This window comes from Rhinatrema bivittatum, chromosome 4 (assembly GCF_901001135.1).
Source record: "Rhinatrema bivittatum chromosome 4, aRhiBiv1.1, whole genome shotgun sequence".
Classification (NCBI taxonomy): domain Eukaryota; kingdom Metazoa; phylum Chordata; class Amphibia; order Gymnophiona; family Rhinatrematidae; genus Rhinatrema; species Rhinatrema bivittatum.
Genome location: NC_042618.1, coordinates 235,018,633 through 235,032,302, shown reverse-complemented (window position 1 = coordinate 235,032,302; position 13,670 = coordinate 235,018,633). Strand labels below are relative to the sequence as shown.

General features: G+C 39.8%; 1 protein-coding gene across 1 annotated transcript in view; it reads left to right on the top strand.

Annotated features, from left to right (window-relative positions):
- Positions 1 to 13,030: 13,030 nt before the first annotated feature.
- WNK1 (WNK lysine deficient protein kinase 1) overlaps positions 13,031 to 13,670 on the top strand; it is a 395,379-nt gene continuing 394,739 nt past the window's right edge. The window contains exon 1 of the mRNA XM_029597482.1: positions 13,031 to 13,045. Coding sequence (XP_029453342.1) covers positions 13,031 to 13,045 — 15 coding nt within the window. The remainder of the gene's footprint in view (positions 13,046 to 13,670) is intronic.

Genomic DNA, 13,670 nt, shown 5'->3' with positions numbered 1-13,670 from the left:
AATTCAAAAACATAGGATAATCACAGGGGATCTCTTAAGGAGTGGTAGGGATTGTAGAGCTGAGTAGTTGTAGATGAGCAGACAAGGTAGGCTTTATGCTGTTACATTTCTATGTAGCTACTGAAATCCGTCAAATGTCATTTTTCTGGAGCTGCCTAAAAAAAGTAAGGAAGAAAAGGGGCATGTTAATTTGCAATGAATGAAATCCTACACCAAAGGCACGGAGATAAGTATTCAACTGTGTGGAGTTTTGCATATATAGAACTGTTTTCCAAGGTTATGCAGCTGGGTTCATGAGAGGTCACTTCTGTCTGGGTTGGGATAGTGAGAATGCTTGCTGAAATTCAAACAGATTGTTACATACTGTGGGTGCAGTGTTCTCATCAAGCAAGAATCCAGCCCCACAGAAAAGAATATGCTCCACAGTCCAGAGAGCATGACTACAAAACTGAACAAAGAATCAAACTCAGCCTGCCTTTAAGAAGGTTCAGCACTCTTTAGTAAGGACTATAGAAATAGCTGTTCTAGCCAGGGAAGTTGTTTAGAAACCACCAAAACCATGAAGAAATCAGCATTTCAATACAAGCCTAGGAGCAATTGCTGTATATGCCTAGAATGTTTCTTATTAAAAACTGTTTGCTGCTTCTACAAATATCTGCAAGTTTGGAAGAAAGCATGCTCTTAAGTTGTGCAGTGTGGCCAGTTTGTAGCAGGTGAATTACTGAAATATCGCTTGTAGAAAAAGCTTAATTAGGCTCTGAAAGAAATTTATGCTGTTTTCTAATGTATATAACACATTTTATTGTATGACTTTTGGGTAAAAGTGCTATGTAAATGCTTGTATAATTATGAAATAAAAGGGGGCAGGAACCAAGTGAACACCAGCAAAGTTTCTGGTTCTCTCAAGAATATTGCCAGTCCAACTGCTAACATTTTTAAGGTAAAACTTAGAAAATGTTTGACCAAAGTTTAAATCTAGAAGGCAGTGCATTCCAAACTTCAAAAGTGAGGATTAGTTTAGTAAGAGTTTCTCACTTTCTTTGGAATGTCTCATAATTGAATCATAACAGGATTATCTCAATATCAAAAGCTTTGAAAGAATGGAACATGAGCGCCATGTTGCAAAGCCGATTATTAATTTTAAAAATGCTTGCATGCTGGTATATTTAATCTGCACTGGGTCCCATTTTAAAAGTAGGGTGATTGTGTGCTTGGTTTCTAGCTGCCAAAAAGAGAAAAGCTATCAAGCCATCAGCATACATGTGATCACAGAAGCCATGATATAAAAACCTTTATCTGAGCAGTCTTTAAATAAACGCAAGTGATCTGTTCCTAAAGCTTTCTTTCATAACTGATTTCACAAACGCATTGACAGATCTACCCAGACAGGCTGAAATGAAATTAGGAGTTTAACATTTTCCAAACAAAATCTTTCATATGTTGCACAAAAGATTTATAAAGTAGGTGTTGCTTGTAATTTGTACCATAGAAATACTACACAGTACATAGAATATGGTGGCTGAGGGCTGCAAAGGTTCATCTGGTCTACCCAGTTTTGATTGTATTTGATCTGACTCCCATCTTTCTCACCACAGATCCTGCTTACTTTTATCCCATGCTTTCTCAAATTGTTGTTTTTGCCTTCAGTGCTTTTGGGTGCATCTGTTTCCCTTTCTGTGGAGAAATTTATGCCAGCCCACAGTTTGAACCTTGTATCATCTCTTGTTATAGAACTTCCTTTCACTAACAAATGTTTGGTACAGGGTGATTTTTTTTTAAAGTACTTTTTGTGTATCTTAGTTTGCAAAGAGAGACTAGTATTTTTTTATCCTGACTTATGAGCAACCAGAATGGCTAGTTTCAGTGGCTTCACTCAGTTACATGGCACTATATAATGTTGACACCACTAGTTTTTTAAACTCTGGTCATGAAGATTTTGCTTGCTGAGACTTTAGCATATTCTGCTCCGAACTAAATCATGAAATGGAATTTTTATTTAAAAAAAAAATCCTTCTGTATTTCCTTTGTCTCATTATCTACAAGGTTACTTCCTGGGCTGCATTTTTTTGATATGGCAGTAAGGTTAAGGTTGGCAGAGACCTGTATTTCTGTATTTAGAGTTAAGGTCTAGATTCATCAAAATGCTATAAATATAGCAGAAATAACAGCTGAAGACAATTAGACTGCATTGTACAAATCAACTCTTGCTCATAGATTCAAATGATGGAAATTCTTCAGTGATTTCAAATTTGCAGTAAATTCCACTGACTGAACAGAACCCCCCCCCCCCCCCCCAACCCATCGTGAGTTGAATGTGCTCATCTACAGTGCTAGATATATATATTCCTATTATCCCTGTTAGTGTTCTTCCCCCTCTACTTATCCAGTTAAGTGGTGCTGAATATGGACCTCACATTATCTCACTGGCTAGCAAACTGTATAGTTTACTGCTAAATGCTAGGAAGCCTACAAATTGTAGATGACGTTAAGGCTTATCAGGTTAGAGCCATTGCTGCTTCAGTGGCTTTTCTAAGAGCTGTGTACCTCTTGAAGACATTTCCAAAGCTGCATCTTGGTCATCAGTACCCATCTTTACATCCCATTTCTGTCTGGATAATCTTTCAAAAAACGACAGCAAATTTGGACAAGTAGTTTTACAAAGCCTGTTCACCCAGTAATCTACTCTCCATGGGGGTCCTGTATTGCTTATACATTAAATGCTGTGCTGCAGCCCTTAGCTTGGGGACCCCCCCCCCCCCCCCCCATGTCAGGGCAAATTCAGCCCTGCTTGTTGACAGAGAAAGCAAGTTTGTTTACTATAAATGATCTCTGTAAACAGCAGTATGAATTGGCCATGCTAAATACCCACCTGCCTCCCTGGAGATTTAATTACCTAGCTAGAATTAGCTCGAAAATTGAGTGAGGGGTTTTACAGGATGATGCCCACAAGGAATTCCTGCACATGCTTAGAGCAAAGGTTCTACAAGCTTCAAGAGAAGGTCCATTCTTTGCTGCCAGTTGACATCACCCACATGTCATGGCTAATTCATTCTGCTGTCTGTGGGACTACTTTTACAGTAATCAAACATTTTTTTGGCATTTCCATTTCTCCCTGTTGCCCTTTCCACTTCCCCTCAGCGAGGGTATTCTTCCTCTGCTTCTCTTCCTTCTAGCTTCCTTCCTACTTTCTTATTTTCAGAATCCTTCCCTTTGTTCATCATGCTTCCTCTGCCTGCCCCTTACCAGAATCCTCTTTGAACCTAATCTTGCCTCAGTTTCCTAACTCCTCCTTTATTTCCTTCTTTTCTCTCCCCCCCCCCCCCCCACACACACACTCAACTATCTCCCAATCCTTTCTACCCTGCTCTTCCCTTCCAAGGAGAATTGCACTGGACCTCTTGTTTCTAGTCATCCATTCTGCATGGCATTTTGTAAACATTTCTCAGTTGCTTAGTGGGATTGAAGCTCTTAGCAACATATAATCAACCCTACAGTTGGAAGAGCATGGCATATGATCATAATGTCCTGAGGGTCCTTGGATGTTTGTCAGAATGACTGTTAAAGTGTTACATTTATATCTTGAAGATCACAATAGTGTTCCTCTGGTAGCCAACTGTCAACAAATTGTATAATTTTGATGTAAATTAAGATATTGTATGCTGCTGTGAATAAAGGAGCTGCCTTTCTATGATCAACAAAAAAAAACCCTTTTTACATTAAACTGTTACATTTTCTCAGAGCAAAGTGCTTTTACTGGAAAGTCCCTAAGTAAGTGCATGCAGAAAACATTTTGTATTCATTCTCCCTTTGACTTTTTTAAATTTCTGTATTGCATGCACTTTGCATTTTTTACATTTTTATAGCTTTTCAAATACCCGTTTATGTCAGGAATTATCAGAGCTTAATATGAAGCTCGTATCCTGTGTGAGGTATGAAGCATGACAGGACATTGCCAGCTGCTCTGCTCATGTGACTCATTTCTGCTGTTTTGACTGATCATGTGCAAGCTCATACTCTGAATAAACAGCTTGCAGATTCTGGTAGCTTGTGTACTGGAGTGCAAGTTGGATGACTGTTCAATGGTATACCAAATAGATACATTGATTTTGTACCAGCAAGCCTTAATTTTACTTGGGGACTTGCCTACCAAATGTGACACTACTTTGGTCTAAGAAGCCAGTCCCAGTACATGTTCTCCAAGCTCACATTGTTCTTTTATCCTAGTTATGTTCTCCAAGTTACTCTCACCCTTGTTCTTTGTAAGACATATTCTGTCATTTTGCTATTTGTTGTAATGTAAACCGGAATGATAAGTAACTCTGTTATTTGAACTTCGGTATAAAAAAAGTTATAAATAAATAAATACTGAGGTTCTTTTGATTTGATCCCAGGCTAGGTAGCTCTTTGCTTTGGAGCAGCATGTAGTAAATTATTGGTTTAAAACAAATTATCGTAGTTACCTGAGGACCTTTGTGATTATCCTTTTAATATGTAGTTCTGCTGCTTGAAAAGTGTTCTCAGTCATTTGAGTGCGGTAGAGAGCTTTAGAAATCTTCTTACTTCATTTCTTTTTCTATTCCTTGTGTGCTACAGTCATTTGCAATGTTGCGGATGGTATTGGTTTTCAAACTTACTAGTTTATCATTTGTAGAATAACTTTGCATAAATTATTCTACAGTATTTTCTCTCTCTCCATGTGACACAAATGAGAATCAGATGTTACTATCTTGTCTACTATATAGTGTACATAGTTATCACAACTAAAATTCTTGTAACTACAGAATATCAGTAATGCAGCATTGCTTAATTTTGTTCTCCATTGCCATCCCACCTTTCTCCTAGTAAATGCTTTTGTACTGAATAACCATACTTTATTTTCAAATACTTATTAATCCAATCTTTTTAAATTAAGAGCATTTTTCTAATGAAAATTTAAAAAATATATATATACGCAAAAGAGCTGAATATGAAACACACCTGATCACATTTTGAAAACTGCTTCTCTTCAAGGCTTTTTCCTAGGACTAGAGCAATTTGAATGGCTGGGCATGGAGTAGCAGCCTTCACATTAGGTTTGTGATGAATTTGTATAAAGTGCTGTGGTTGCCATGTTAGTACACTTGAATGTCTGAAAATAAAGGTTAACAAAAACAAAGGGAATACCTTTTTATTGGACTGTTACCTTATTTTATTTTGCTAATCTTTATTTTTATACTACTTGAATTTGTAGGTAGATTTCCCTATTAAAACAAAGTATTATTATGTGCTAGTTTATAAAACACTTTTCTGAGGACAAACAGGATGGCATTCCCCATGTGGGTGGTGACATCAGATGTAGCCTGGCACGGAACTTTGAAATAAAAGCTTCTAGAAGCTTTGAGCATGCCCTACTGGGTGTGTGCGATCCTAATCACCTCCCAGGCAGGGCCCTTTAGTCTCACTTTTTTGCGCAGAGTCTGCAAGTCGCGATTCTTTGTTCTTTCACAGCTGTTGCAGTGAGTTTCTGGAGCTACAGAAGCTATTTTTTTTCTTGTAGGCACCCACAGGTTTTTCTCTAGTACTTTTAGATAAGTTTTGTCTTTGTGCTTTTTTTCTTGTTTCTTATCCTTTATTTCTGTTAACTGCATAGTGTGCTGGCCTGGTGCCCATCAATCTGGTTGAGTGTTTATTCCCCCAGCCTTCATGTCCTGTGTGTGCCTTAAGTTCAGGTCCCTTTAGGCATTACTTTCAAGGCCACTGCATGTTTGGGCTAGGCCTCTTACCCTGGGTCATTCAGGGGCTTACGTGGGTATATATAGATTACATGGTCTCTGGAGGGCCCCCCTCACTGTGAGGCTTCTGCCATTATTAGACTAGCATTCCAGGCAGGAGCTTCGGGATACCTAGTCAATACCTTGGCATTGATGGAGGCCTCAACATCGAGGGATCTGGGAGGGTACTGCCAGCACATCAATGTTTCATCCTTGACCCATGCAGTGGGTTTGAGACTGGGTCTGTACTTGATGAAAGAGCATTCCTGTGGGGAGGAGAGCTCCTCCTTCCCATAATCATGTGAAGTGCACTAGTCTTCATGGGTCCAACTTAATTATCACCTCTAGTGCCCTGGTTGATGTGGCCTCCCCTCCTGCCTGCCATTCTGTCCTGTTCAATGGCTGATTTATTTTTTTATTTTTATTTTTTCTTCAGCAGGTGAAGGGTATTGCTGTGGGTGCCACAATGGCCCATGATATGGCTAACCTAGATGTTGGCTAATTTGACATTTTTTGGTAATCCTGTTGTCCATTCGCACTACATATGCAACTTTGGCAAAGGTATATAGATGATATGTTTGACAGGGGATTTTACCTACATTGGATTTGTTTTTTGTTGACTGGATGTAATCTAATTTACAGTTGACTTATCAGTCCAGTTATTTGAGTGTTCCATTTTTTGATATTACAATTGGGTAACAGGAGAGTAAGCCCCCCCCCCCATCCATTGGAAACCTACAGATTGTAATGCTTTGAGGTCCCCGTCCCCCCCTCCCCCTGGTTGTCACCCATGGAAATTGCATGAAAACTTTACCCGTTGGTCAGTTTCTTCAATTAAATAACTTATGTACATCTATAGCTGAATTTAAAGTTAAAGCATCTGAAATGCAATAATTTTTAGAACGAGGTTATCCCTTGTCTTTTGTACGTTGGGCCTATAAAGATCTGTTTTTGAGTCCAGGTCATACTGAATCCCGGATTGTTTTATATTTCACCAGAAATGCATTTAGTCTAGGAGAGTATTAGAAAACATTTGGCTATTTTGCAATTGTATTCAGTGTTTTCAGAGCCTCCTTTATTTGCATTGCAGCAAGGTTGGCATATTTGGGATATAATGGTCCATTTCCTTTTCAGTTCTTTGGTTCAGTCTGAATGTTTTCACCCTATTACAGCTAATTATATGTTTTGTGAAAAGTGTTTGATGTATCCACAAGCGTTCCAAGGGGGTAGTTTACCCTTTACTGCTTTATCTCACCATTAACTCTTGCATTACAACAGTGGTATATCTGGTTTGGTGTCCCCATAATTTGATTTATATAGGAAAAAACATGAATGTTAAAGATCAGAATGATGGAGCATCATAGCTGTATAAATCAGAGGAAGTTTATTTAAAAGTATTTATTGGCTCTGCACCCTTCAAAGTTCGGGGAGGGTTACAATACATTCATAACTAATTTGAAAACAAACATTAAAAGAATAGAGAAATAGTGTTAAAATTAAAAATCTAAATTTAGCAGATATGAAAATAGATCAAAGATAAAGGAATAGATGAAAGGAAGTGCAGAAGTTTGTCTTGCAAAGGTCTGGAAAGGCTTGCTGAAGGTAGTGTTTTAATGCTTGTAGAGCACTGTTTAGAGACAGTCTGGCTGGGGTCCATTGGTTGATGTCTCCCATCCTGCTGTCCTCAGAGCATTGTTACAGGTGCATCTGATGAAATGGACTCTAACCAATTTATTGAGGCATGAGCTTTCGAAAACAGTCTATAAGGTGCCATTTGCCTATTGTCCGTTTTACAGGTAAACAACTCTATGCTGCTTATGCTGTTTTCAGTTATATTCCAGAACTAGTTATGATATTAAATTCTGGAGTTTTACTTTAATTCGCATACTTTTCCATGGTAAAATTAACTTTAGGATTTTTATTTTAAAATATTTTGACCTCTTCCCCAGCTCAGTCGAAAAGTTAATACATGTCCATAATTGGCTCTGAAATGAACTACAAAACTCATTCACATACATTAATACAGCATTAGTTATGTCTGGAAAAACTAATCTGGGAGTGAAACTACCTTCCAGAGAGACTGGTTAATGCAGCATTACATAGAAACATAGAAACATAGAAATGACGGCAGAAGAAGACCAAATGGCCCATCCAGTCTGCCCAGCAAGCTTCCCTCATTTCTTCTCCCATACTTATCTGTTTCTCTTAGCTCTTGGTTCTAATTCCCTTCCACCCCCGCCATTAATGTAGAGAGCGGTGGAGGAGCTGCATCCAAGTGAAATATCTAGCTTGATTAGTTAGAGGTAGTAGGAGTAGTAACCGCCGCAATAAGCAAGCTACACCCATGCTTATTTGTTTTTACCCAGATTATGTTATACAGCCCTTATTGGTTGTTTATCTTCTCCCCTGCTGTTGAAGCAGAGAGCTATGCTGGATATGCATCGAAAGTGAAGTATCAGGCACATTTGGTTTGGGGTAGTAACCGCCGTGACAAGCCAGCTACTCCCCGCTTTGTGAGTGTGAATCCTTTTTTCTTCTCCCCTGCCGTTGAAGTTATGCTGGATATGCGTGAAGTATCAGTTTTTCTTTTCCCCTGCCGTTGAAGCAGAGAGCTATGCTGGAAATTCGTGATGTATCAGTCTTTCTCCGATGCCGTTGAAGTAGAGAGCCATGCTGGATATGCGTCGAGAGTGAAGTATCAGGTACATTTGGTTTGGGGTAGTAACCGCCGTAACAAGCCAGCTACTCCCCGCTTTGTGAGTGCGAACCCTTTTTTCTTCTCCCCTGCCTTTTAAGCAGAGAGCTCTGCTGGATGTGTGAAGTAACAGTTTTTCTTTTCCCCTGCTGTTGAAGCAGAGAACTATGCTGGATATGCATTGAAAGTGAAGTATAAGAATGGAGTGATCAAGCTAGTTGAAAGGCATCAGGAATAGAGGAAGGTGGAGGTAGTAATCTGGATATTTGGTTTGGGGTAGTAACCGCCGTAACAAGCCAGCTACTCCCGTCATTGTGAGTGCAAATCCTTTTTTCCACATTTCCTCATGCTGTTGAATCTTAGAGTGATGTTGGAGTCACAGTAACCATGTGTATGTTTATTGACTAAGGGTATTGTCTCCAGGCAGTAGCCATCATTCTGGCGAGTCACCCACTCTTCATTGGCGGCCTCTTGACTTTATGGATCCACAGTGTTTATCCCACGCCCCTTTGAAGTCCTTCACAGTTCTGGTCTTCACCACTTCCTCCGGAAGGGCATTCCAGGCATCCACCACCCTCTCCGTGAAGAAATAGGGAGCAGTGTGAATACGAATAGGGAGCAAGGCAAATCTGAAGTGGCAATTGAACCAAAATTAACTGTGAAAATTCAGTTGTGTTAAAACAGCAATTCCAAAAATGATTTTGCTGTTTGTGTTCCTAGTTATATTTCATAGCCATTGTCAGTAATCCAGTCATTCTTGTGATCAACCACCGATTTTTCTTGTTCGGTTTTCAGCAGTTGGTGGCTATTTGACCACTACTTCGATGCTCTGATTATGGTGTATCCTATCATACGTTATGGTGGAAACTTGCACATTAATCTCGGTGTGCTTGTGTTGGATAGAAAAGTTTCCATTTTGTTTTAATTTTAAAATTTGTCTTGCTTTACCTCCTGTTCTTGGTGGATAACAAATATATTCACAATAAAATACTCAAACATCACATTCTCTCCTGTTAACCCATGCAATTGTCTTGCTATCCCTATATAATCATCTGTCCATACAAAACTTAGTTTGAGAATGATCCTTCAACTGTTCATCCTTTGTACGATCCTTTTAACTAAATCCTGCTCCCTGAAACTCCAAATGCCTAATAAAATGTTTGTAACCGTTTGAAAATAGCATATGCAGCTTGCAACTCCCCTAGTAACGTGTTCCAAACAGATGGTTCTTCCCTCGTCTCAGCCAATTGTATGAGCCCCACTGATGGCATTTCTAACAAGTTGCACTTACTCTATCTTAATATATGAGGTATAACTTTAGCACTGACTCACAGATCAGAATTAAGCACCTTGGGCACTAAAGTTAGAATTGAATTATTGGCCATCGGGTCAAGTTGAGTGTGTTTATTAAATTTTATATACTTCCTGCCATTAGACAGTTTTACAACAAAATTATAACCAATTCCGCTGTTCCATTAAGTGTTGAGCCTGAAAATGGATGTCTTTCTTTACAAGGTCCCAGTTACATTGATTCTCTCTACAGCAGGCCTTTACATGTTAGTAAAGGGGAGATTAATATGGCCTAGTCGTTTTGCAAACATATTTCTTTAAACAAATTTGCTTGTCTCTTGGCTGACATTTGGGACTATTAGGCAGGAAAGAGATTGCTATCCCTAGCTTATATTTGTCATGCAAAATCTATTTTTTAAGTGGAGTATTAGATGTGAAGGAGAATTATGGTTTCTTGTAAATCAGGGATTGATGACAAATCTCAAGAATCAGATTATGGACCTAAACATTTTGTTCCTTGCTGCCACTACTCCCTCCTCCAGGGACAGTTTTCTTCTGGCCCAGCACCTTCTGGCTTTTAGTGTGTTGGGAAGGGAACAGCTATTCTGGGGATTGGTTGTCAATGAGGTGTGGCTGGCTGGTATGACTGACTCCAACTGGCTTGTTAGGAGTGGTTGGCTAGGGAGGGATGACTCAGGCTGGCGGGAGGAGGAAGGATGAGTGGGTTGCTGGCTTGGGGTGGGGAGGAAGGGGTTGGCAGGCTAGAGGATTTAGGAGTGTATTTTATTTAAGACCACATATTTCTCTGATCCAAAATCTTTGCCCTCAGGGGATTACAAAACGTAGCATAAATACAATATAAAATACATAAAACAAATGGGCTAAAAGAGCATATAATATAACAAACATGGAAAATCCACATTTACTGCCTCTTATGACAGTTCATAAAACCACATTGAGTACTGTGTACATTCCTGGTTGTGAATCTCAAAAAAGATATAGTTGCACCAGTGAAGATACAGAGAAGGGCGACCAGAATGATAAAGGGGATGGAATGGCTCCCCTATGAGGAAAGGCTAAAGAAGTTAGGGCTGTTCAGCTTGGAGAAGAAGACTGATGGGGGGATATGATAGAGGTCTATAAAATCATGAGGTCTAGAATGGGTAAATGCGAATTGATTATTTACTCTTTTTTTTTTTGGATAATAGGACTAGGGGGCACTCCTTGAAGCTAGCAAGTAGCACATTTAAAACAAATCAGAAGGTTTTTTTTTTTTTTGTTTTTTTTACTCAATGCACAATTAAGCTCTGGAATTTGTTGCCATAGGATGTGGTTAGTTCAATTAGTTTAGATGGGTTTAAAAAAGGTTTGGATAAGTTCTTGGAGAAGTCTGTTATTAATCAAGTTGACTTAGGGAATAGCCATTGCTATTACTGACATTAGTAGAATGGGATCTAGCTAATGTTTAGGTACTTGCTGGGTACTTGTAACCTGGATGAGCCACTATTGGAAACAGGATGCTGGGCTTGATGAACCCTTGGTCTGGCCCAGTATATCAACATATGTTCAATTGGTCAACAGCAAATAAATTAAAAAAGATGTGGCTGGCTACTATATTTTTGAACTGGCTCCTAGATGTATAGAAAATTTGTAAAGGCCTGTTGTCAAATCATTTTCCTTATTCAGCAGTGTTTTCCCATGAGACTAGTAAGAGTCAATCCCATTGATTTTGTTTGTTTATAATAGATTCTCATGGTGCTTGGTCACTCTTCTGGAACAAGCATTTTGAATATGAATATAACATAAGAAATTGCCATGCAGGGTCAGACCAAGGGTCCATCAAGCCCAGCATCCTGTTTCCAACAGAGGCCAAACCAGGCCACAAGAACCAGGCAATTACCCAAACACTAAGAAGATCCCATGCTACTGATGCAATTAATAGCAGTGGCTATTCCCTAAGTAAACTTGATTAATAGCCGTTAATGGACTTCTCTTCCAAGAACTTATCCAAACCTTTTTTGAACCCAGCTACACTAACTGCACTAACCACATCCTCTGGCAACAAATTCCAGAGCTTTATTGTGCGTTGAGTGAAAAAGTTTTCTCCGATTAGTCTTAAATGTGCTACTTGCTAACTACATGGAATGCCCCCTAGTCCTTCTATTATTCGAAAGGGTAAATAACCGAGTCACATCTACTCGTTCAAGACCTCTCATGATCTTAAAGACCTCTGTCATATCCCCCCTCAGCCGTCTCTTCTCCAAGCTGAACAGCCCTAACCTCTTCAGCCTTTCCTCATAGGGGAGCTGTTCCATCCCTTTTATCATTTTGGTTGCCCTTCTCTGTACCTTCTCCATCGCAACAATATCTTTTTTTGAGATGCAGCGACCGGAATTGTACACAGTATTCAAGGTGCGGTCTCCCCATGGAGCAATATAGAGGCATTATGACATTTTCCATTTTATTCACCATTCCCTTCCTAATAATTCCTAACATTGTTCGCTTTTTTGACTGCTGCAGCACACTGAGCCGACGATTTTAATATGCTCTATTGCTAGTGCAACAAGTAGAGTAGTAGGTAAGAATCATCTATTTATTAGTGATCCATATGGGGCAGTTAATTTTCCCATTTTAAGCACAGGACAATCAGATTCCACACGTCCTCATATCTGCTTTTTTTACATCTAACAAGCGTCAGTAATGCAAAAAATAGAATTCAATTGCCACCTAAATGTTGACCTCTACTGCACCAAAAGATTGTTTTGAGGAGTCTTTCCTTGTAGCCCTTTTCCAGTTGTGGATGTCTTGAAATGATTAGTCTTTTGGTGGAGGAAAATATTTATGAAAATGTTTTTAAAATATAATTAAGGAATTTTCCGTTTAGTACTGGAAGGTTTACTTTGTAGCGAATATTTGTGAGGATTTCTACCTCTCCCACTGGTGAGCATAATACATTAAAGGGCAATGCCTATGCAAGGGATAGGGGACTTCAGTCCTCAAGTGCCTCAAGCTAATCTGTTTTTGAGGATGTCCCTTCTAACATTCTTCCTCCCACACCAGCTTATCTTTCCAGTACTCTCTCCCATTTCCCTCAACTCATCCTCTCCAACATGTTCCTCCCACCTCCCCCCCCCCCCCCAAATCAGGTCTCTTCCTGCACGCTCTCCTTCCCCCAACTCCTCTCCCAGTGACCCTGGTACAGCTGTCTTCCTGGCCGGGGTGGTGCCTGAACAAGTGCACTGTTCTCAGTCTTGTGAGAACAGGAGTTTGGGCACTGCGCTTCTCACACTGATGGATGAAGGTGGCACTGGTACAAGCTCTGGTTTTTCCTCAGTCCTTTTTTTTTTTTTTCTTGCTGGCTTGCACTGTGTCAGTTCTGCACAGAAAAAGGTGTATTCTGTGCAAATTCTGTATTGTACAGAATTCCCCCCCCCCCCCCCGCCCATTACACCCTCAGGATTGTATAACTAGTGGTGGTAATAAACTCTAAGGGGGTAACCTCTGGAAATACCTTATGAAATTGTTTTTGCAGAATGGTGGTAGATGACTGGAATGCCCTCCCTGAGGGAGGTGATGGAGACAAAAAAAACTGTAACTGAATCAAAGACAGAGGATTCTTAGTGGCAAGAGGCACTGGGGTTACCTACATGGAAAGAGAGGCAGTTACAGCCCAAAGTAGTAGTGTAATTCTAAGAAGACATTTGGGTAACCTGATTGGCATAGTGGAATAGGATTGAGAGGTTCGATAAATAACACATGGGGGAGTTGGGATTTGTTGGGTTACATATGGGAATTTATATGCAGTCTACCCAAAGTGGACAAATCTCAACTGGGTAGACTGGATGGGCCATTTTTGTCCCTATTTACTGTTTAATAAGTTTCAAGCGACTTCGAGACCAGAATCCAACTCGCTCCCCGCAGGCCCCTCTATGTTC